Below are 24,640 nucleotides of genomic sequence, written 5' to 3'. Positions count from 1 at the left end.
AAAAATTGGACTAGATATGTTATTTACGTGAATAAATTAAAGTTTTGTAACGTTTAGATTAAAAGCTTTGATTATAAATGATTTAAGATTATTTTTTTTTCGTTTCAGATGGTGTATATGGCTGATGCAGAAGACTGATAACTATTATATCGAAGCCATTTAAAATGTACTCATGAAGAGAATCCTAAGGTAACATTCGACGTTATTAAATATAGCAACGTGCGACGATCGATACGAATTCATTATTTTCAAACAACAGAGAGAAAATTTAAAAACGAATTCAAAAACATTCCACAGTATTCAGCTAATCTCATTGTCAACAAAAGACTATTGTTAAATCCCGATACATTGTTTCAATTTAAATTGAACGAAAATGAATCACTGTTATGATTGGACGCTAAAATGTGTTGAATTAAGTTTGATTGTTTGTATAAAAACTAAAGTTGGACGTATTGTTTTCGCAGGACGGACTCGTTTCAGTTTGTGGTCCTCGAAAGAGTCCAAATACTGCAATGACTACTGCGATGGCAGCCCACCAGGAATCTATACACGAGAGACTCCAGCCAGCGTCGGAGGAACCCCTGTACTTGCATCATGGAGCTGCATCCTGGGCAACAGAGGCATCGGAAAACCACGAAGACCACAGTACGGACATGTCTCCATACTATAACATGCCTAAGAGAAACAAAAGGAAGAACTTCAAGCCAAGATGTGCTCCTAACGCCACGACGTTCTCTGATGATTCTAACGGAGGACACTGCAACGTACAGAGTCCTCTCAATGGAAATGATAGAACTTCACCGGATCAACTGGTAGAAGATGAAACTGACGATGGAGCTTTTGCAAAAATTGGAGTTAAAAACTTCAGTCTTCTAAAAGGAGGAGCAGTCGATCTCAGTAGAAGATTAAGTACTGATTCAAATGAAAACATAGATACAAATTATCAAAATACTTTAGTCGATGATAAGAAAGTTGATTCTTTCCAACGTTCTTATATACATAGTTTACAAATAAATCAAGAAGCTGAAAGAGACAGGACGGTGTTGAATTTTAGCAATTTACAGAACAAAACCTTTTGTGCCAAAAATCCTTTTGCTATATCGCAGTTAATTAAAACTAACTCACCACCGAGAAGAAGGGAATCTGATTCCGACGAGGACAACAAAGATCATGATATTAACGCCAATGAGAGATTAGGAGAAGGTCAGGAAGCTATGGAAGTGGCGGAACCTCAACAAAACGGTGATGTAAATAATACAACAAATAGGATCTTAAGAGACTACGCTATAAATACAATGAAGGAATTTTTAGGAATATATGGGTTGTCCTCTAACGAAGTAGCCGATGCTATAAATGGACAAATACGTAACTTGGAAGCACTTCAAGGTACTACAATAATAACGCAGCAAAAAACGATTAACATGTATAAAAGTTGGGTCTATATTTCGCTATATTTCTTTATTTTAGGTAAACCTATTACTCAGTTGCCGATGAGTTTGAAACGTCGTCATGATTCAGGCGATGGTATTGATAGGAGTTTGAGAAGGTCGTCATCTGCGACTGAAGACGAAGGCTCCACAAATATAACGCCACCAAAAACACCAGATAATGATATAGAAGCTCAAAGGTATTTATATACAGCCGTCTTTAAGTAAAAACAATAAACTATAGTGCTTGTAGTGCTCATAACAAAAACTGTTTTAAATCAACTTTATTGTGTAAAATGAATTGTAATTTCTTATTCATATATTCAACTATGTATCAATAAAACATTTTTAATTGACACTAGACGTAATGCAGCTTTCCGTGATGTTAACTTTAATTATAAGTTCTTTAGTGTAGATATTACTAAGTAACCTTTCTAATACAGGGTGCGATATTTATGTTTGTCTTAAATTCCTACGAGTACGTCTTCTTATTTATCATAAAGTAAATATTTTTTGTTTTTTTTTCTTCAGGCAAAGAGCATTACAGATAATCAACCAGCAATCAATGAGATTGTTTGGCAGATCTCAAAGTCAGGAGGAAGATTGCAGTGGCTCGGATGATGGAGACCAGACTCTTGATCTGAGTGTTTCGAGAGAGGATGGCCAGGTAAATAACGATGTTATGAAGTCTTATTATAAAGAATTATATTATATTCCAAACTATGTTTTACATATGTGCCAATTTCATCAAGATCGTTTGAACCGTTCCGAAGATACCTTCAAACAAATATCCATCTAAACTTTCGCATTTATAACATTTTGCTTATAACATAAGATAGTAAGAAGTTAGAGTTATAAAAAAGTGCCAATATTTGACAACATTTTGTTAATAAAGATGAAAATTTAGTACCTTTTTCGGAAATTTTCTTGGTTAATAAGTTTTCATGGTTCAAAGATTGGTTTGGAGCTAGATAAGGGTTACACGCTTTATTTTATTTACAGAAAACATTTGATTTTTTTTAATGTGTTAATCAATACAGGAACAATCAACAACATCTAGTACTGGCAACAGCGTCTCTGAATTCGAACAACAAAATCTTCTCATGAGAAAGAATTTGGAAGATTTAGCCAATTTACAAATGCAGGTACGGTTTTGATATTCAGAACTGTTTTCTTTAAAATAATCTTGTTTTATAATAGTAATGTTGAATTACTTTAAAGCTTTTTAAATAATTGTAAATTACATTAATAGGAAAATTAATTTAAATTCTAATATTTAATATTATTTCTAGGGATTCTTCCAAAAGCAATCAATGATGGACGCAGACGATTCACAAGAAAGAAAATTACAAGCTAGTGGTGAGTACATTCTTAATAAATCAACTTTATATATAAAGTTTTAATACTGTTTAAGTATTGTTAAGAAAACAGCTAAATTTCTTCCAAAAAAATGGACATATTAAAAACAGTACGGTTACTTTTACCCATGACTTTTTCCTGTCAAAAAATAGTACCTAAATATATAGTTATCTCAATTTTTGTGATACGAAACGAAAGAGATGTATATATATTTATGTGTACGTCTCTTTGTACTGTAACAGTGACATCTTAGTTAGCTAAATCTAACAAAGTGAAGTTTTAGCAAACATGCAAATCTGTATATCTGGAACATTTCAGTGTGTCTGCTAAATACGACATTTCTCAGTGTCGGCCTAATTAGGTGCACTTAGTATGTAGCAGATGGCCGCGCCTTGAAACTTGTGCACGTAACAGAGTCTTAGGATTCAATAGTGTCAGTGTTAATTTGTTCGTCCTTTGTCACATCTTTATTGTAAAACTAACTGTCGCCCGCGACTCCGTCCGCACGTTATTAAAATAGTGTGCTATGAGTTCTTCCAATGCTCTATATGTATACAAAATTTCATCGAGATCCGTTTAACCGTTATAGAGATACCTTCAAACAAACATCCATCCAAGCATTCGCATTTGTATCCCAGATTCCTTAGTAGATCATATCGAAATTTCACTACAATGTCTTTTCCCATAGAACTTATATGAAATTGCGTCTAATTTTTAGGTTATACTGTGGAAACACATTTTTTGTGTTTTCAAAGATTGAATCTTTAATATATTTGTAGTTAAGGTAATAATTAACCCATAATCGTAGTTTAAAAAAAATAAAAAATATCCAAAAAGAAGACACACAATTCTCATATTTACACAGTAAATAATAATGAACTGTTAGAATTAATTTGAAGAACAATATCAAACAATCATTTGAATAACGAACGCATCGTTCAAAGAGTAAAAAATATTTCACCAAAAACACGTACAATTTTTACACGTATCCGTGAAAAGTGACATGTCACTAATTTATTCTGTGATCGGCTATTTAGGATGTTTCTTAATTATCGATTCCATACAAATATTTAATTTATTGTACGTTGAACTGTCACTGAGACAGTTTGAAAGTGTCGTGACATATTTGACATAAGCCATTGAATTCTAATGTCCCTATAAAATACACTTTTGTTTGTTCTTAATTAATGATCTGGAAAAGATGTCTGCTTAGTTCTAGCAATAAAACGTTTGAATTTAATGTCGATAAATTCCAATATATTATAAGGTTTTACTATAATAATATTGCTCCGTCTTTAAATTATTTTTAAGGTTATATGTAGCGTTTGAGGGAATTAAAATCATTCATTATATCTGTTTATTCATTGTATCTGTATAGGAGTCGGTGGCTCAGGGGTCAAGCACTTGACTTGCAAACTGCAGGTCCTGGGTTCGAATCCCGCCATGTACCAATGTGTTTTTCGATTTCTGATTTACATATGTACATTTATCCGACATTCTTACGGTTAAGGAAAACATCGTGATGCAACCTGCACATATCTGAGAAGAAATTCAAAGATATGTGTGAAGTCAACCAACCCGTACTTGGTCAGCGTGGTTGACTATGGCCTAGTCACCCGTAACTTAGGGTAGGTTCCGTGCCCCTCGGTGGGGACGTATAGTGAGCTGATGATGATTATATCTGTTGAAATAAAATTCAAAGTCAAGTGGAAGAAAATGAAAATAAACTTGACAATAGCATTAATAAATTACGTCATAATTTATAACAGAGTCGGGCGCGATCATCAAATTCCGTGTAGATCGTGTTAACGCGCGTAACTTCCTGAGCGGGCCCCCGGCTGTAATTGTAAAAACCTCGGCAGCTCTAATCCACTTCAATAGAGGCAAATTCACTCAATTGAGCACCGACTAGCGCTGGGAGAGGGCCTTGTTGCAACGCTTTATAATACCATTCAAACTTTATGTCAGCTCGCAATTACGCAAGAGAGAGAGACTACGTACAACACAATTTTATCTATAATACTAATATTAACAATGCGAATGGTTAGATGGATGTATAGATGTTTGTTTAAAGGTATCTCCAGAACGGCTTAACAAATCACGATAAAATTTGGTATAGATTTAGAATAAAGTCTGGAAGAACACAAAGGCTACTAATTATGTTTTTTTTAAATTCCGCACTGATGGATTCGCGGGCGACTAACTCCATTATAACTATGAGCCATCATAAAGTTTGCGTCTTATAATACTTCAATGATACGCGTGTAGGTAGCGAGACGTGCTTAATTTAATCTAATATTCACATGATTGTATTAACGAATTTATTTGTTTTGAAGTTCTTACACAAAACTTAAAACGCTTAATACAATATAGCCTGTGCTTCGGGCGTTAATTTGAATGTTTGAATAATACGATGGTGAAAATATACTTTGATTTTGCCAATGTATTCTTCAGACTCCTCGCTAAATTGCTATCCTTAGCTGTTAATTGTTACATATCGTATTTCACACCGTTAAATTTGAGTTGAATTTATTTAAATTGATCGTTATTTTAACTAATACAATGAGAAGTTTTAGTATTTCCGTCAATCACATCAAGTTCCGCGGCAGAGTACTAAATTGCTTCGTAGAATTCCGCGCCAGGGACTGGGGACGGACGGGGCACGGACTGGGGATCAGCGGGGATAAATAGGCAAATAGCGTTTCCCATTTACTGTATAATAGAGCAGCTTCAGTGTGTCCGTCCGGTGCGCGGCGATTTGTTCTTGATTGTCGTGCGAGCTAGTGTTGCGACACGGCGTATCACCCGCGCTTTACTATCGCAACAAATAAATATAACACAAATAGTCAGGGTACGATAACGTTTTAGAAATCTATATTAAAGTTTTAGTAACTATATAAAATCTGAGTTTAACAGTTAATTTAAGTTTAATATTACTTCTTACTAATATTATAAATTCAAATATTTCGATGGATGTTTGTTTGAAGTTATCCCCGGAATGGCTGCATGGATCTCGCTGAAATTTGACATACATATAGAACATAGTCTGGATGAACAGATAGGCTACTAATTAAGTTTATAATCCCCCGCGGATGGAGTCGCGAGCGATAGCTAGTATGTAGATAAAATTGAATAAAACGTTATCTATAATTTCTTTGATTGTCTACATAAGTAATAACTAAGCGAAAGTTTTTTTTAATATACTTTGTAAATTCATAATAAAATTTAACAATGATATTAGCATTTAGGCATGCATTGAGTCGCCTACGTTTTCATTCATGTGTTACTTTCGTAGAAATTAATGCGCAGTCACATAGTATCATGAAATGTTTGAAGACAATGCGAATTTAAACTACATATATTATAATATTAATCGTTTGGTATTGTTTGTTGGTTTGAATTCTATTAAAATAAATCTCTATGGTAGATTACATTTGTCAAAATTTTATTTGATGGAAAGATATATATTAAAAAATGAATCTCAAAATGTGTTGGTAAGCGCATAACTCAACAACGCCTGGACCAATTTGGCCAATTCTTTTTTTAAATGTTAGTTGAAGTTCAAAGATGGTTTTCACGGCGAGAAAAATTCGAATAATTGCCAGGGACTATTTTTTTTTTTCATTTCACGCGGACTGAGTCGAGGGCGACTGCTAGTTTTAAATAAATCTTACTTCTTACTATCTTATGATTTTTGGATAGATGGATGGATGTTTGTTTGAAGGGATCTTCACAACAGCTACGTAGATCTCGCTGAAATTTAGCATGCATATAGAACATAGTGCGGAAGAACTACTATATATTTTTTTAATTCTGCGCGGAAGGAGTCGCGGACGACAGCTAGTTTAATATAATTAAGTCGAGAAAATTTTGATTCGTATCGTTTATGTTTTAAAAACATTCATAATATTGTTGTTAAAAATAAAAATTAAATTACAACAGTCACAAGAAAGTAAGAAAATGATGTATCGATTATTCGACTCGATCATCGATTATCTAACATTCAACTTGTTAATATTCATAAGGTTATCTTCCGTCTTTGTTTAACATTAGACAAAAATATATTTGTCTCTGTCCAACCGGCTGCAGACCGTGAACTCCTAAGGCGATAGAGTTATAATTTATTTAGTAAAAAAATTGTTAATTACAGTCATTAAAACACGGCTTCTAACATATATCTGATTATTACATGTTTGTGTAAAATATATTTATCATTATAGTTGCCTTTATTTTTAGGGTTCTTTGAATTAGACGATAAAATAATTTAAATTAACTTAAACTAAATATACTGACAAAATAAGGTAATCTAATTTTCTTTAGTCTTGGCTTTAAAACAAAAATGTAATTCACGCCCATAACCTAAAGGGGTAGACAGATACCACAGACATATGACGCGGTGCTAACACACCTCTCTTGCTTCTTCATATTTCATGTGCTTTTAGTAGAACCAAATTAATTTATGCCTTACATTTTATGTAATAACTTTGAATTCTTAGGAAATTGCAGCTTTTCATGAATAGATGATAAGTATCCTTGCATCGGAGCTTAGCATGTGTGGCGTATCCTCCACTCTTTTGTTAATTAACCCGGCCCCGCTCGGCATATCCTTGCGACAAGAACAGAGATGAATAGAGTCGAATGATACTTTTTTTATTCTACAGATATTTTTCGATATCAAAGTTAAATTTATTAATTGATAAAGTTAGTTGTTATTCCTTTAATTGTAATTAATCCTGAAACACTAGGATAAAATGTACTTATTTTGTAAAGTAATTAAAAATAAAAGTTAAGTTTGTTAACTTAAAACGTCCTAAAACCACTTATTTTATGCCCCTTATTGGAACTTAATCTTTTTATAGCATATTAATAGAGATCGTCTTCAAAATAATTTAAATTAAGAGACTAAAGTTAAATATGGTACGATTATAAGATTGTTTAAAGGTTCAATTTGAAATTTAAAAAAGGAATAAAGTTTAAGATAAAACCTCCTTTGCTCTACACATTCAATCTATCTTTAATCTGTACAAAAATAAATTGTTATCTATACCAACTTATACATGTAAAACGAAAAAAAAATCACACCTCCACGGATTTAATGCGCGTATAATTTCTTTGTGGCACCGCGCAGAATGTGAACAGACGTCATAAAATATGCATTTCTTCGGATGCTCGCGCGCACCATGCACACTAGCGCCATTGTACGCACACTAGCGCCACTCATGCATGCACAGTACAACACTTGTACACATATAAAAGCTTGATGCACACAAACATACGATCACAATAACTCAATCGGCACACAAACGCATCGCTTTTGCATATTCATTTGAGTCTTGCATTTTGTATCTTTGTATAAAATTATAATGCATTATGTGACCCCGGTGAGGCGTCTTGCTCGTTTTTACCTTTATAAAAGGCACTAGTGAACGTATGCTTCGTGTTTTTTTTAATAACATAAGGAATTTCAACTCTACAGATGAAATACATTCTGAGAAATGTATTTAACACCTCATTAACATTTTGTTTTTTTATCTACTTTTTTCTTTTGAAATTCGAACAATGTTAAACTCGTTTATCTTTCATAATAGTAGTACTCAATAAGTATATAAAAACAAAGTAAAATAACGTATAAATGATAATTTCTTATGCACAATTTTATGATAGAAAAGCTCAATAGTTTTCCTGTAAAATAGATAGATAGATAGATAAAGCCTTTATTCACTGACAATAACAAACTTAATATAATATGGACAAACTTACTTTCAAATAATATAATAACGTATATATGTATGTACAATCTATTGCCCAGCATCCATTTACGTGTCAGATTTTCCCTTGACATAGGCCTCCCCTAGTCTCTTCCACACCTCTCTATCGCGCGCTTTATTTCTTGTATAATTTGACTACTTAACTATCGAATATTTGGATGTATGGAATGATTCTTACTAAGCGACTCCGTCAGCGGTATAAAAATATTATTGACCATTTAAAGATTTACATTAAAACATTTAATTTCCAGATAAAATTTAATAACAAAATAAAAAACTGTAATGTGACCATTGATCTCTATAAAACAACTGTTGAGGTAATTAAAAACTTTACAACTGATCCGAGATATCTTAATGAATGTGTATATAGGAAATGTTTTCATTTAATACAACGGAAGTGAATTTTAGAGCGTCGGTGGCTCAGTGGCCAAGCACTTGACTTGCAATCTGCAGGTCCTGGGTTCGAATCCCGCCATTTACCAATGTGTTTTTCGATTTACGATTTGCATATGTGCATTTATCCGACATTCTTACGGTGAAGGAAAACATCGTGATTCAACCTGAGAAGAAATTCAAAGATATGTGTGAAGTCAACCAAGCCGCACTTGGCCAGCGTGGTTGACTATGGCCTATCACCCTTAACTTAGGGTAGGCTCCGAGCTCCGATGGGGACGTATAGTGAGTTGATGATGATGATGAAGGAATTTAGCTCTCTTATTGATTACGTAAAGGGCTAACGTTGCGACGTATACGCACAGTCTTTGGAATCCTAATCACTTATTTAATGTTGATTTTATATTACACACGTGTCTCGAATTACGTGGAATTATTTCATTTATGTATACTCGCGTGTAAATATGTTGTGGATTTCAATTTTACTATGTTGAAATTATCCTACATTGTGTTATATTAAGTTATGTACTTAACTGTATACAAAAACAATATATATCATAAGATGGTAAACGAGTAAACAGACATCCGCAATTACGTATGCCAACCTTTAATCGACAGAGGAGGGGACAAACAGAAAAAAGACACATTCCATTCATATGTGTTCCCTTTATGATCAAATTCAATTCGTCTTCCCAACTTTTCCTTATAAGAAGAGTATGGGAAGGGAAAGGCGACTAAAATTAGGCATTCGGCACGCAAATTGGCAAGTACGTCTATTTTTTTAAATATTGTTACCGGTATAATACGTCGAAAAAATTATAAATTAAGTTTTAAATTACTAAATGTTTAGCGAAGTAGTGTCATAACTTACAAATATGCATAACATTGAAATTAACCTTTTAGTAAGTTAAAAACACAGTTATTAAAAATATCAGATGCATTAGTACCGTGTTGTCAACTGTTTGATCAGAATCGATTGCCGATATAGCGGGAAGAATAAAAAGAATCGATTATTTACGTTTTAATCGATTTATGTGTGAGATGACATTTGATATTTGTTTGTATCATTTAATTTTTTTTTGTCTGTACAATTTAATTAAAATTATATAAAATGTATTTGGTAATAAATAATGAGAAGTTACATAAAGCAGGTCTATAAACTATTCCAGTTTCGAACTAATTAAAGCCAATTTTTATCTATTTTTTTAGGACTTTCAAAAGTAAATTATCCGATTGATATCGTTGGTTCGATTTTAATAAAATCGTTTTAAATAACATAAAAATAAATGTTTAAAAATGAACATATTAAAAGTAAAATTACCATCAAAACATTAAATAAATAAAAGAACAAATATAAGTCAAGTTTTCTTGTTAATTAATTTCAACATTTCACATTTCAAGTTTTACTTGCCATTGCTATCTCGTACGTATAATAAATTAAGTTAAAAAAAAAACAATCACGATCTTAGCAATACAAAGCTCTAATTGACTACCAGCCATCATTGGTACAGACAAACAGACTAAAAAGGGGCAACTAAACGTCAAGCGCGACAACGTAAACAGAGCAAAAACCAAACAAGATCATGCGGAATCATTTACTCCAATCACCGCTTGCTCAGCGCTGGGAAGGGGAACGGGAAGGGGAGGGGACGGTCGAACAAAGACGAGGATGTACCGACATCGGTCTTATTACAGATCTCCATAGGAATTTATATACTTAAAGAAATTAATTTAATACTTGCTATAAAAGCTTAGGATTTTTAAAACTTAAAATAAAAATCAATACCATTGTTGTTACATTCCTTATGATTTTTTAAAGTCTATAACGACTTTTAATAAAAAAAACACTTAAATTTCAAGCTTCAATAATTTGAATAAAAAAATTAGAAATAATTTGTAACAGTATTTAAAATAATCACTTCTTTTTATATTTCTATCCACGCAATGTCTATCACAATACGTAATCGGCTACAGTATCTCCGCTGCAACACATCTAGATCCTTTATCGATCGACGGATCTCAGTTTGATCTACGCACGCGTACGTTAGTAATTATTTGCGCTCTTTCATCCGCCGACTTGACTTTATGACCGCCCGCGCCGTGTAAACGTCTCAAATCATATTGCCATGTAATTAATGGACATTGCGATACGTAATATGGATAATTAAGTGTACCTCGCAATGAGATAGTACTGTCGTATGTCTAGCTAATAAAAGCTTCTACCTTTTTGTATGCATTTTTAATTTTTTAATGAAGAAATTAAACTTAACCAAAAAAAATCGTATTCAATATTCCTTATACTATTAGAGAAAAAACAATGAGATTTCGTTTTTTATTTTATTTGGTTACAATTCTTTCAAATTAAAGTTACGAGAAATCATAGTGTAATGGATAGTTCACGTTGGTTTCTGAAACCAAAATGTTTGTATATTCGTCATCCCTGTCTTTCATCTTTGACAAAACAGAAATAACAATATATTTTAAACGAGAATTACAGTCTCAGAAACTATTAGTCTCTTCTACAAGATATTCCCATAAAGTTAAAGATGTGAATATGTATTATACTTATGTCTAAAATGAATTCATTTAGGTCGAAGTTTTACGTAAGAATATCGCAACCAAAAAGTATATGACCTTAAAAATGTTAAATAATAACAGAAAACATATACAACAAAAAGATCCCACGCCGCTGATCCGTATCCAACAAAAGAATATTCATCTATAGCGGAAAACGTTTAAACATTCCCAATCTTTTAACAACAATAACCAAATCGATCGCGGGGATACATTCTTAAACATATCTTGGCATCAAGAATAACGCAATAAAAAGTACTTAGTCGACAAACATATATTTACCATCACCTACAATATCTATAACAAAATTCAACTGTAAAACCAAAGCTTTAAGGATCAAATTCATATTAAAATACCTTTCAGAAATGCAAATACATTTTGTAAGTGTAATGTTAGAAGGAATGACGTGATTCATCTCCGTGTCGTACAAATCGGGTACGATATTGTATTTTGATTCAATTAGTTAAGCGGCAACTTCCATATTGGACTATGAGTACAAGAATTCGTTTGTATTCAAACTAAACACACTTTGAATGCGTGATTGTAGTATTTTAAACTTTATTTATATACGTTATTTTTTCATTTTAATATTGACAATTTAATTTTTTTTCTCTGAACTGGAGCAAAATGCAATTTACTTAGTTCTTTCGTCATGAAATCAGTGCTTGTCGAGGGGGCTCTGTATAAATATACGAAGAATTTTTTTCAATGATTTTTTTTTGTGTAAATGTTTCTTTGACCTGTATTTACAACTAAGTTTTTTTTATATATCCACGCTGATGGAGTCTAGGGCAACAGCTTTACTAAACTAAACTTTAATAAACTTAAATATCTTAATCCAAAACTTGCAATTTAATTTCTTAAACATATCAAATATTATTCATTTGAGCTATACAATTGTATAGACTGAGTTTTAATATATTATATGATTTCGATAACGTTATTATAAAGTCAGTTTTGATGATAGATTAAAGAACTAGTAAGAATGCATAGACAAGAATCTTATGGATACAGCTAAAGGCAAACATAAAACGTATGACAGCTAGATCTTTGTCCATACGTACACCCATTGCCCCGCCTCATTACCTCCTCTAAGCGATATACTATGAAATTTACTAGCACACCAAACAAGACACCGGTATACAAAGATCTCTCCATTCAATAAAACTCTCTATAACACCAATCAATGTTATATACCATGTTATATTGGTCATCTAACGTTGATCTTTATTAGTATATTTGCATCGAGCTAACAAGTTTCTTATATCTGTGTGATACAGTTCAAAATGTAAGAAGAATATTTAAGGGAATATGTCGAAAGTACTAGCATTGTATATTACCACATTTACATTTTAGATATGCTGTAGGGTATAAATGTCAATTGAGACGAACATGTAGGCACGGATGCAGTGAGTTGTGGAGAGTTTGCAGTTATTGAACTCAAATGCGATAAAGATCTGATCGGAGACGAGCACGATGATGTACAGATTGATCTTAATTGATGTCTCATTGTCGATGTCATTACAAAATCTGATAATTACTTAAGAAATAGCAAATAAACAAAAGCAACACACAATAGTATAAGAACGATTGAAGCAATTAATGTTAACGAAGATTCAGTTCTAATAGACACAATAATAGGACATACAAAATAAGTTGATAAATTAAGAGAAAAAACAGCATTGACTATGGTTACCTTTATCTACAGCTTCAATCATACATAAGTAACGGATCAAAGAACATTTCTTTGACATTTATTCCATTCCCACTTAACTAAATGTCAGATATGGATTATGAGATTATGGAACACTTCTTAATAAGTAACCGCGATTGTTTTCCCAATCTAACGGTTCTGCTAATATCATTGAACTTTATAGAATACTAGCGGACCCGACAGACGTTGTCCTGTCTACATGTCTTTAATTTGATCGCAGCGCTAACTGTCGGGACAGACTAAAATTAAAATTCGAATATTATTTAAAATTTGACACTGCGATGGTAGCGCCGTCTGTCGGATCCAATGTAAAACATTCCAAAATCAACAACTACTAATAAAATAAAAATTAATTAAAAAGACATTGTCCAGCGGACAAAATTGTGAATCTAAACCATTCCCAGATCCCCTTGAACACACACAAAAAATTTTATCAAAATCGGTCCAGTCGTTTGAGACAAGTTCAGTGACATACACACGCACAGAAGAATTATATATATATTATATAAAGATGTATCGTCTTATTGTTAGAATTGCTTTCTAAAGCCTTTTACACATTTTGGTCTTACTTAATTCTTAAAAATTAGGCGACACCACAGGAGACGGAGGAGCTGGCAGCAACCTCAGACAAAGATTTAGTCTAGCTATTCAAAGGGGGAACGCTGCCATTATCTTCAGAACCTTTACCTAAAGGGACTCCTCATAATAATGTTGAGTTATTTATGTTATAGGAGATTTTAGTTTCATCAAAGATTATGTTTAATACATTAATTCTTAATATAGAAAGATAAAAAAATAACAAGAAAAAAAGATGATTACCGTAATAAAGGTGAACAACCTACAAATATAACTTTATTACGAAGACTCAAATTATTAACAAAACGATACAAGATATTCAAAGCTGGTTATCAAACATCAAAAACATCATTTACTGGCAAGTAGCAAATGTCATGATAGCGCAAGACTCAATGGAGCAAAAAATTGACAAATTATCTTAATTTGATACAGGGAGGTATTGTAACTAAACTGACTGGTAAAACTCCAAACTGATATCATCTCTCGCATTTGCAATTCCGACATTACAAACTGACATAGGATAAAAACTAAAATATAAGTTTAGAAAGTAAAGAAACCATTTGCCTTAGATGAAGTCATTTGGCAATCATAAAAACTAGTCAAGTAATATAAAAAGTAATTACCTATACTGCTTAGAAATTAGACTCTCGATAATTGGTTAAATGCTAGCTAAAATAGTCAGACATACAGTTCAAAAACCTCGCCTTAGGAAGTAACACACCCATGTTTTTTTCTCTGAATCATAATTCTCAACGCGCCAAGAACTTTCGATCACAACGTAAAGTTCCATTGAGTGAATTCAAAAACCCATTATGTAGAACATTATGAGGTCCCCATTGTTTTGGCTGAATGAGCCGGCACAATATCTTACGAAATTTACTAAAAAAAAAACACCTTCGTATTATAAATGTTTATTATGTCGATGGAACATTATCTGATGCGGTCTCAGCGACCATTGTCTTTTTGTTTTCTCCATCTTCGTGTTTTATAGCTTTAGCCGTTGTCAAATTAAAATCGACGATGCTCGAAATTACTTTAAAATTCCTGAGGTTCTCTCTAACTAGTTACATCTTACCGCTTCCATTTTATCTTTAATCTTCCAAAATTAAAGGCAATAAATTCGTTGCTCGCATAGCTTATTGACGTCTAACAATACCCATTTTTCGATATCATTTTCGCACAATCTGTTACAAAATCGTGAGCCATTAACGCGGTTTGAAACAATCTACGGTTCGAGTGATCTCTCTAGTTCATTAATAATAACCTGCTCTCACTAAAACCTCGTCCGCTATTACAATCACGAGTATTCATGCACGACTTATGTAACACACCAAATTATCAAGCTGTATGTTAACGTCCATTGTGTTGTGAACGCTAATCTACATAAGTATAGGTATTAATTCGTCTTTCAAAAACGATTTTGTAAAAAAAGATGCAGAGGTGGTATTTCGTCAGCGTGCAGTGTCTAAGAAATACACGAGTTTTAATCTTACGACGACGACGGAACACAAAACCAAATTTTCAATACAATACCACGTTCGTACAGGTTTGGTACGGCCGTTTCGTATTTGGAAGAAGTAGTTGCGAGCGCAAAAGTGTGTTGTGCTACGATTTATATCAGATTTCTTGATTGTGTACAACTCAAAAATCTAAAACAGCCCTCCTAACACTAACTAACAGCTCCTTTAAAAAACCAGTACAGAGAAACAAAAAGCTACAGATCAAAAGTCAAATGTATGTATTAGATAAGTAGAATAACTTGCACTACATCTTATTATTAACTGATAAAATCAACGGTATATTAAAACGAGTCGATTTATAAAAACACTTTCGTGATGTAATGTACTCGGGACGGAGTCGACGATCACTCACAATAGCGAGCGCTCTAGAGTGACTAGGAGAAAACATTGATTAATTACCATAATAATTTATTTGATACTCCAAAACTTGATATAGGGAGGGGCCGGTTACACGAGCGGGACGTTTAAGTTCATTTTGAACTAAAAACTTTAGACGTACGAGATGCAAACGCAAACATAGACGATGCCGAACACTTGGAAGTTATTAAATATTTCTTACATGTTGAAAATAGTACATTGTTCATTTGAATATGATGTATGGAAGTGATTTAACTGTTCCAAACAAAAGAATAACTTTTTTGGTTGGGGAATGTTTGAATATATCGTTAGTAGATATTAGCATGTTTGAATTCTTAGTTATTAATATTGTTTATTACTTTTTTTTAGGTCTTCTATCAGCATTGAATCACTTGGATCAGGTCCGTAAGAATTCCTTACAAACAACAGTTGATTATTCAAGATACGTTAAAAGGTTGGTATAGATTTAGCAACTGATAAACTTACTTTATATTAATATTATAAATGCGAATGTTTAGATGGATGTTTGTTTGAAAGTATCTCCAGGACGGCTGAACTGATCTCGATGAAATTTTGCATACAAATAGAAAACATAGTCTACTAATTATGTTTAATATTTTAAACGAAATCATGTGTTTGATTTTAAAGTAAAGCTTTTGAATATCAAATGCTATGTCTTAAAGTCGAGATTTTTTATGTTGCCCAAACAATACTATTAGTCATATCAACATCTGGCCAAATCGTTTCCATTGCTACGAGTTACTTGTTTTTTCCATTGACGATATTAACATAAGTCATGAATTTGTCTGTGTAAAGTTTTTTTGTATCTATTATTAATATTATTTTAGCTTTAACAATGACTTCTACAGTACAAACATGTGTCGTTCGATATTTTTTGCAAGTAATTCTTATATCCGTAAACTAGTTTGATGTTGAAAATATAATTTTATAAAAATTATACAAGATCTTTGTTACTTAAACTTTAAAAAAACTAACTATAATATTACAAAATCTACTTTTTAATAAATAAATTCGTGCTATCTAGAGAAGCTAGCATTGTTAGCTTTAGCTCGTTTGCTGTTTAGTTTAACGTTGTTTAATTTTTAGATACAGTTCAACATTAGAATGTGGTTCATCTTACTGCAAGGATTTGGGCTATCGAGAGCATTTTCACTGTATGGATTGCACCGCGAGGGTATTTTGCAAGAAAGAAGAAATGATAAGACATTTCAAGGTAAGTTTTTGATTAGAAAATAACACTAATTATTAAGATATCATTTTTTACCAACAGCTAAAGCCTCTAAGATCCTTATCCTTGGGTTGTTATCGTAAACTAGGCTTTATTTACTTTGAAGGGAAAGACAGAGTTATTTGAGATTCTTACTCACTAAAATCCCTCGGTGGTCAAACTCAAGTCCGACTGTGAGGGTCTCGGGATTTTTAAAGTACCGCAACGGAATCCTCTGCACTGAGCTAGTTTGATGAGATCTAAGGTGTTAGACAAAGTGTAATCGCTCCGAAGCAATTCCATAACGAACTTCAAAACTGTATGGACCTGACAATAACTTTCGATAAGTCATATGATTGTCGCGCGTCAGTTCGCTTCGAAGCGAACGCATTTTGTCAAACCCCTCTAGTGTTAAATAAAATTTGTTTCTTGATTATAATAAGTAAATTATTAACATAAGCTTTCTAGTTATGTCTTCTAAAACTTGTTACAAGCTCAATAATTATTAATTAACCTTTTGCAACCTCGATTCTAATGTAAGAGGTTATTTTATTTCTTATTCTTTTGTTGAATAGTTATATAATTTATTACAAATGCTATTGCATGAGACTACAATTGATAGACGATTAATCTTCAAGCTTGTTTGTTTTTTAAAGTATGTTTGCATTAACAGATTCATAGTTTTAACTTTAGTTTTTTTGTTACACTGTCGTAATATTTGCAAAGCAATCGTTTGAATTGATACTTTGTCGAAGGTTTTTAAATTATGAATACATTATAAATGCACTTTAAAAGACATCCTTTTAAACAGATTTTATAAAACTCATCATGTATATTACCTTCTAGAGACCTTGGAAATTATTATTTACCTCAAATTATAGCGATTAAAGTTATATATTACTATTTTACTGTTAATCAAAGTAATTTTACAGTTCTGTTGTTTGTTTGTTTAGTGGCACAAGAAACGTGACGAATCTTTAGCTCACGGCTTCATGCGTTACTCTCCGCTTGACGATTGTTCCGAGCGCTTCAGCGATTGCCCTCACAACAGGAGTCAAACCCACTATCACTGCATCCAAGATGGTTGCGATAAGGTATTCATGTCTTTTTTATTTACTACAAACATCGAAATTTCCATTATCTTTATGATTATTAAAGAAGTTCTCATAGTAACTGTGCATAGTAAGATAGGAGCAAATTCCTTTATCAGAATTATATTTTCAGGTGTATATATCCACATCAGACGTACAAATGCACGCGAATTATCATCGCAAAGACTCCGCCATCCTGCAGGAAGGCTTCCAAAGGTTCCGGGCTACTGAAAGCTGTGCAGCACCTCATTGTGTATTTGCCGGACAGAGAACTACACATTTCCACTGCCGACGGCCTGGATGTACCTATACATTTAAAAATAAAGCTGATATGGGTGAGTTTACTTCTCTTTAGACCCACTATCGAGTACTAGCGCCCTTTCTGCTATTTAATGACATTTGCTTCAAATTTACCTAATTTTCAGAAAAACACAAGACCTATCACATCAAGGACGAAGCTCTTTCAAAGGATGGTTTTAAGAAATACATGAAGAATGAAGCGTGTCCTTACAGAGACTGTAGATTCAGTAGGACTTGCAATCACATACATTGCATTCGACCACATTGCAACTATGTTCTGCATTCGAGCAGTCAAATTTTCACGCATAAGAGGAAGCATGAACGAAAGGAACAAGAAATGAACTTTGGGTAAGTGTTGACGTTGATTTAAATTGAAGTATTTGGCCTAAACGTGATTTTAATTACGGAATCCCTCAAGGTACCATCTTCGGGCCCATACCAATCCTACATACGATTAAAACACGTAATTGAAACTTGTCTAATTTCAACTTTTAATTCTTTATGTATCGTAGGCTTCCAACGTCGGTAATACAAAGCGCACTGATGCACCAAGGTGCGGATCTAAGCATGTACTCCCCTGGAAGTAACCTTCACGTGGACGATGATATGTCAAGCTCAATGCTTGATGACTATTCCAATCCTTACGTAAGTAAAAACATTGATTATATAAATGAACAGGAAGTCATAATAACGTATTATATGAATACTATAACCGATATTTTGGTCTAGAAAATAACGCGTTTGTTAATTTTACAGAATCCAGCATTAGTGGAGGAAGTATCCCGGAAGTACATAGAAGTATTCAATGGCAGTAAGGAAGCGGAGGACAAATGTAGCAAATGCAGCGCGCTCAACAAGCACTATCATTGCTTATTTGAAAGCTGCAAGATGGCACATAGGTAAACTATAAATAATTTATAAATGTACATTTGTAATTAATTGGTATTTGTTGGCCAATTGTTTTCTAGTTGGAACACTATCGACTATTTTTTGGATTTTGTGTTGCGTGTTTATTCTAAAGTTTTCTTTTCTCCTGATAGTTGTCACAACACAATGGTGAAGCACGTGTTAGAACACGAACAACAGAACCAAGTGACAGATGCTTATTTTATGACGTTTTCACGAAATAATCCCTGCGGCAATTCCGCCTGTCAGCACATCCGGGACATCACGCATTACCACTGCACTTGGGTAAGATTTCTATAGTAATTGTTGATTTATTGTTTGCTTAATTTTAATTCAAATACTTAACGATTTAGTTTTTTGTTTCTCAAATAATTTGTTTTGTTCACAGGAAAACTGTGGCGCTGTAATTTTATCTTCTGAAGAACATCCATTCCGACGATTGGAACATCATCGTCAACACGCGATTCTCAGCCCTATGTCCCCAAACTTAGCCGCTAGATTCGCTCCAAACTTTACACCCCAACTCTCAGCTCAATTACATCCAAATATGGCGGCCCAATTAGGTCAAGTGCCGAATCTACCAAATCTCCCGCCAAATCTCGCTCAATTAGCACAGATGGCGCCAAGTCTTTCTTCTCAATTAACGCCTAATCTACAGGCTCAATTAAATCTAGGCCCAAATCCCGGCATAGTCCCACAACAGGTAAATCCGTCTAGTTCTTTAGACGAAATGTTTAGCAGGAAGAGAGGAAGACCACCAAAGAATCGTGTGGTCGAAGTATGGACTGATAATGTAACCCCACAAGCCATTTTCACATCATTCAAACTACCAAAAAGTAATCAGTTGCCACCAGCAGTACCATCACCAGTCATAACTACTATTGAAGAATTTCCTGTAAGTGTTGATAGACAAATGAAATTTAAATATACCAAAGATACTAGAATTTTAATTAATTGTATTTCTTACAGCGTATAAAGTTTCAACACTTCGAAGTTTACACAGTACCTGATACTTGTGCTCAATATTACCCTAATTGTCAACTAAGGATGACCAGACTACATTTGCATTGCTTCAACTGCAGCTTTACAGGAGAAACACACATCATCATGGAAACACACATGAGAGAATCTCACTCCATATCCCCTCTTTTAGAAGGATTCGATTACTTCTCTTCTTTCGAACAGTGTGGTGGAAAGAGTTGTTTCAAAAATCAACTGAGATCTCATTTCCATTGTGCTCAAGGCAACAATTGCCCAGCAATCCTAACTCAGTATTCAGCTTTAGCTACACACAAACATGGTAGAGGTACCCCAGTTATTAAAAGCGAAACTGATCAAGAGAAATCATTTGAAGAGGCCAAAGATTATTCTATAAAAGAAAGAGCATCCGCTGATAGTGTTAGTTCTATGAAAGAACCAAATGAATCTTATACTCCTACAAATTTCTCTATAAAGAGTGAATTTGAGAGGGAACAGGACAACATTTCGGGTGAGTATTATTTCTATATACAGTTTCATCTCATTTCTTGTTTATTAATTCATTTTATAATCTGTGTACATGCGATAAACATGATACCTTAGTGTACATATTCATGTACATACTTATTCAAGTAGAGTTTGACAAATTATCTTAATTTCAGTAGTAAAAGCGACTGGAACGTTTTATCCGTCGTCGCATCTCCGAAGCAATACATCATCACCTTCACCGAGAAGTATTTACGATGCATCACCATCAAAGGAAATGAAGCTTCGTATGGACTTCGAACAGAAGAGACAATATGAGCCTCCAAAGATCTCAGGACCAACAATTCCGCCCTCATGTCACGATCAAGCTTGTCCTTTGAATAAGAACGCTGGTGGAATGAATTTACATTACCACTGCCCTCACTGCAGCCAGGCTTACGTGGATTTGAAGCTGCTTTTCAGTCATATGATGAAGAAGCATAGCAATATTATGGAACAAGGTCCAGTAGGATTGCAAGCGACTAAGGTAAATTTCTTGACGATATTTTACACATCAATTACTTGTACATCTGTAACTGTGGCCAGCTTCCTTAATGTTTCATATATTTTTTTTTATAACAGGAAACCTTAGAACGGGAGTATCCTGAAATTTCAATACTACCATCTACCGCGTCATCTTCCACTGCTGGTCAAGTGCCTTCACCAAGTCAAAGACCAACTAATCCAGCTGAACAAGTAAGTATCTGACAATCCTTAATATTCCTTCAGAAATTTTCATTCGAATGAGTTATTAATGGATTATTTATGATATAGGTTCAAGCAGTGCAAAGTCTTTTACTCCAGCAGTATCTGGCAGGTGGTCGGAAGGGCAGTCTTCAAGATCAGTTGAAAATGCACCAACAATACACAGCTTCGTTGGCGGGTTTGCCTGGCTTAGCACAAGTTGCATTATTCTCACAGGGGTAAGTTCAAAGTCACAATTTTATTTGCTTTATTTTCCATCCCTCCTCCCTCTTTTGAGTAAAAAAGTTCTACACTCCCAAGTTCCTTTACCTCGATGTAAAGCCATCTACAAGCATCTTATGAAAGCCTACACGTATTAATAGTCTGTAGGGAGACTAATTTATGTTTGTGTTTACAGAGGGTCACCATTCCCCTTGTACCCCACGATGTTGTACCCGCCTGAGCTCCTGTTGGAACAGAGCTTGATGCAAGGTCACGGTCTGCCACCAGGCATGGACAAGGAAGCAGAGATGATTGCTAAATCGTGAGTATTTATCATCACTTAGTGTTAGAATTTTAAGTATTGCTTTAAATCTGGAAAAACTGGAATCTTCTTAGCATTAGTTTTAGCTTGTTTTAATGATAGAATTTGTTAGCAGGCGCACTCACACCACCAGAGGGCCTCACATGCGAGTCATGAAGGATGAACCGATACCAGAAGGATATCTGAGGTTCAGGTTCAATGAAGATTGTGCATATCAACACTGCGGATACAGGTGAGTTTGTCTCATAAAATATAAATAAACATGAAACATTCGATCTCTTGATTTATTTAGAGTGTTTTTTGCTATAATTAATTGGTAATTTATTTAATCTATTTTTACTTTCAGAGAACATCAAACCCATTTCCATTGTACTCGGAAAGACTGTGGCTATTCATTCTGCGATAAAACAAGATTCGTTCAACATACAGCCAGACATGAAAGGTACGTTAATAGCTTTATTTTTAATAAGTTAACTAACAAACAATCAAATAACAATTATTTATATTTTAAATTTAAAAGTGTTCAAAATATTCCAACAGCGCCATCTATTATTCTGGTGTTGAATACGCTGATTCAAGCTTCACCAAAAGCTCATTAAAGCCTGCTCTCTATATGAACATTTAGTTTCCCTTTTTGTCAATAGATGGCGTTAATTTGTAATCGCCGAAAACTTTGATCCAATTTAAAGTTGAAAACTAATTATAATAATCGTTTTATAATGTTATAAATAATTGTATTTATTTGCAGATTGGATACACTTATGGGCGGTGACTTCCAGCAATACAGAGCTAACGTTTACTGCCAGAGACCGGAGTGTCCACACGCCACCACATTCGGTAGGTTTTGTACAATGCGTGTACGATAACATGAGACTACTTTTTTACTAATGACGATACAAAAGTAGGCTATTCCAGCTCCATCTAGCGACTAACTGTCATCTGGTTGTTTCCAGGAACAGGGCAGAATAAGGCATCGCATTTCCATTGTTTGAAGTGCGATTTTGTGTGCACTGATACCAACAAGGTGGTAGCACATCGCCGGCAACATCAGAAACTCGACTCTATACAGGCGGCTGGTTTTGAGAAGTTCCCACCCAGCAAAGGTATCATGTCACCTTAAAATTCTCAAATTTATAACGTAATTTTACTAGCGACTGAACTAGGCTCTAGTAAACTCAGTTTACAATAGAAAAGTCCCTTGTCGACAAATTATAAACTGACTAATTAACTTCGTAAAAGTGTAAAATAATATCAGTTAGATTTTTTAAACCTAACGTTATAGGGTTCCGTATCTCAAAAGCAAAAAAAACGGAACCCTTATAGGATCACGCTTAAAGGTATCAAGCTAGAATTTATATCAAATACTCAATCTGCTGTCTCTTGCTGTTGTGCAAAAATAAAACATCAAACGCAATTAAATGATACACCCGTTTATTTCACAAATTTACGCAATTTTTTATTTCAGGTTGCGGTTACGAGCCTCAATGTATCCATAGTAAGAAACAGACCCATTATCATTGCCTGCAGTGCGGCTTCGCAGTACTGGGTCTATCTCAGATGACGTCACACAAGTACAAACACCAGGAGGCCAACCTAGGACCGTCCACTAGCGCCACCAACTGACCAACAAACTCATATAAATGCAGTGACAATTTAAAGAAACTATTATTTAATTGTGTGTGCTTCGAAGAATAGCGGCTTATAGACATAGTATACGAAATTTTAATCATTGATTCATAGGTTTTTGTTATAATTCGGATTATTTTAAAACAATTTCGAATATGAAAATGTCTTTGAAACGATTTCTTAGTGATTTATAAAATTCCGAATTTGACGAAAAAACCTAAAATTTAAATAAGTGTCCATCTTTATCGTGCCTTAGATGCAAATTAATTATTAATATTCACACGTAACGAGTCGTGTGCCAAATATCTTGTAGAAGAAACTATGACAATATAGAATTAACATTACAACCCGTTGACAATAACATGAGATGTAATCTAATGTACACGGCGTACAACATACAGAAAAATTACACAGATATATTAACTAAGGTAATACGAATGTAGTAATGTTGCTTGGTATGGTCTCATGTTATTGTGACCGGGTTATATCGTGTGTTCAAGTTGCTAAAATGCATTTTGCATATGTAATATTAAGATTTATGGTAGTGCATGTTAAAAGTGTGTATTTTCCTAAAATCCTGACCAATTTTTTAGGTGATAGTTAATATAAAAAAATATTTATATTTATTAATTCCCCCATGAGAAAAAGACATTTTTACGAATAGTATTATTAAATTTAGATTTCGTAAAATGAAGGCAATAATTGTGTTTTGAACGCCATTTTGTGCCTAGATTAACAATGGGACAATAAACATTTTTGTGATACTTCCTGATATAAATTTAAGTCATTTCATTAGGTGAATTCGTTATCAAACGAGAACTGACTATCAGAAATTATCGCAAAAATCATCATAGATTAAAAATTAAAAATATTTAACAAAAAAAAGAAAATGTCAATTTTATAAAACTTTGTAAATAAGAAATAGATTATATATTATCAAAAAAAATGCTTAATGTTAATTGTTACAAATATTGGAATTATAAAGATGTATGAAAGAAAACATTTAAATAATTATGTACAGAATAAAGAGTGCTAATTTGTGATTCATGAGGTAGCCATAAAATGCCATA

At 33.5% G+C, this 24,640-nt stretch overlaps 2 protein-coding genes across 5 annotated transcripts in view; both read left to right on the top strand.

The window, feature by feature from the left end:
* The window catches only part of bent (projectin protein bent), a 162,624-nt gene extending 162,461 nt beyond the window's left edge, over nucleotides 1–163 (top strand). The window contains exon 155 of the mRNA XM_013319211.1: nucleotides 109–163. Coding sequence (XP_013174665.1) covers nucleotides 109–163 — 55 coding nt within the window. The remainder of the gene's footprint in view (nucleotides 1–108) is intronic.
* cas (castor zinc finger transcription factor) overlaps nucleotides 1–24,454 on the top strand; it is an 80,971-nt gene extending 56,517 nt beyond the window's left edge. For 2 of the 4 annotated variants that reach the window (XM_013319371.1, XM_013319369.1), the window contains 25 exons: nucleotides 109–189; nucleotides 465–1,386; nucleotides 1,468–1,627; nucleotides 1,959–2,094; nucleotides 2,468–2,572; nucleotides 2,720–2,786; nucleotides 16,058–16,142; nucleotides 16,796–16,922; nucleotides 17,870–18,010; nucleotides 18,141–18,342; nucleotides 18,433–18,655; nucleotides 18,820–18,952; nucleotides 19,064–19,206; nucleotides 19,348–19,498; nucleotides 19,602–20,108; nucleotides 20,183–20,702; nucleotides 20,854–21,203; nucleotides 21,299–21,412; nucleotides 21,491–21,639; nucleotides 21,819–21,944; nucleotides 22,057–22,176; nucleotides 22,291–22,386; nucleotides 22,693–22,781; nucleotides 22,898–23,047; nucleotides 23,410–24,454. In XM_013319371.1, the coding sequence (XP_013174825.1) occupies nucleotides 513–1,386; nucleotides 1,468–1,627; nucleotides 1,959–2,094; nucleotides 2,468–2,572; nucleotides 2,720–2,786; nucleotides 16,058–16,142; nucleotides 16,796–16,922; nucleotides 17,870–18,010; nucleotides 18,141–18,342; nucleotides 18,433–18,655; nucleotides 18,820–18,952; nucleotides 19,064–19,206; nucleotides 19,348–19,498; nucleotides 19,602–20,108; nucleotides 20,183–20,702; nucleotides 20,854–21,203; nucleotides 21,299–21,412; nucleotides 21,491–21,639; nucleotides 21,819–21,944; nucleotides 22,057–22,176; nucleotides 22,291–22,386; nucleotides 22,693–22,781; nucleotides 22,898–23,047; nucleotides 23,410–23,567 (4,926 nt within the window). In that variant the 5' untranslated portion in view covers nucleotides 109–189; nucleotides 465–512 and the 3' untranslated portion in view covers nucleotides 23,568–24,454. The remainder of the gene's footprint in view (nucleotides 1–108; nucleotides 190–464; nucleotides 1,387–1,467; nucleotides 1,628–1,958; nucleotides 2,095–2,467; nucleotides 2,573–2,719; nucleotides 2,787–16,057; nucleotides 16,143–16,795; nucleotides 16,923–17,869; nucleotides 18,011–18,140; nucleotides 18,343–18,432; nucleotides 18,656–18,819; nucleotides 18,953–19,063; nucleotides 19,207–19,347; nucleotides 19,499–19,601; nucleotides 20,109–20,182; nucleotides 20,703–20,853; nucleotides 21,204–21,298; nucleotides 21,413–21,490; nucleotides 21,640–21,818; nucleotides 21,945–22,056; nucleotides 22,177–22,290; nucleotides 22,387–22,692; nucleotides 22,782–22,897; nucleotides 23,048–23,409) is intronic. The other 2 variants (XM_013319372.1, XM_013319373.1) reach the window with 2 other exon arrangements.
* Nucleotides 24,455–24,640: the final 186 nt, after the last annotated feature.

The sequence above is a fragment of the Papilio xuthus genome, unplaced genomic scaffold (assembly GCF_000836235.2).
Source record: "Papilio xuthus unplaced genomic scaffold, Pxut_1.1 DF826159.1, whole genome shotgun sequence".
Classification (NCBI taxonomy): Eukaryota; Metazoa; Arthropoda; class Insecta; order Lepidoptera; family Papilionidae; genus Papilio; species Papilio xuthus.
This window is presented reverse-complemented; position numbering and strand designations above follow the sequence as displayed.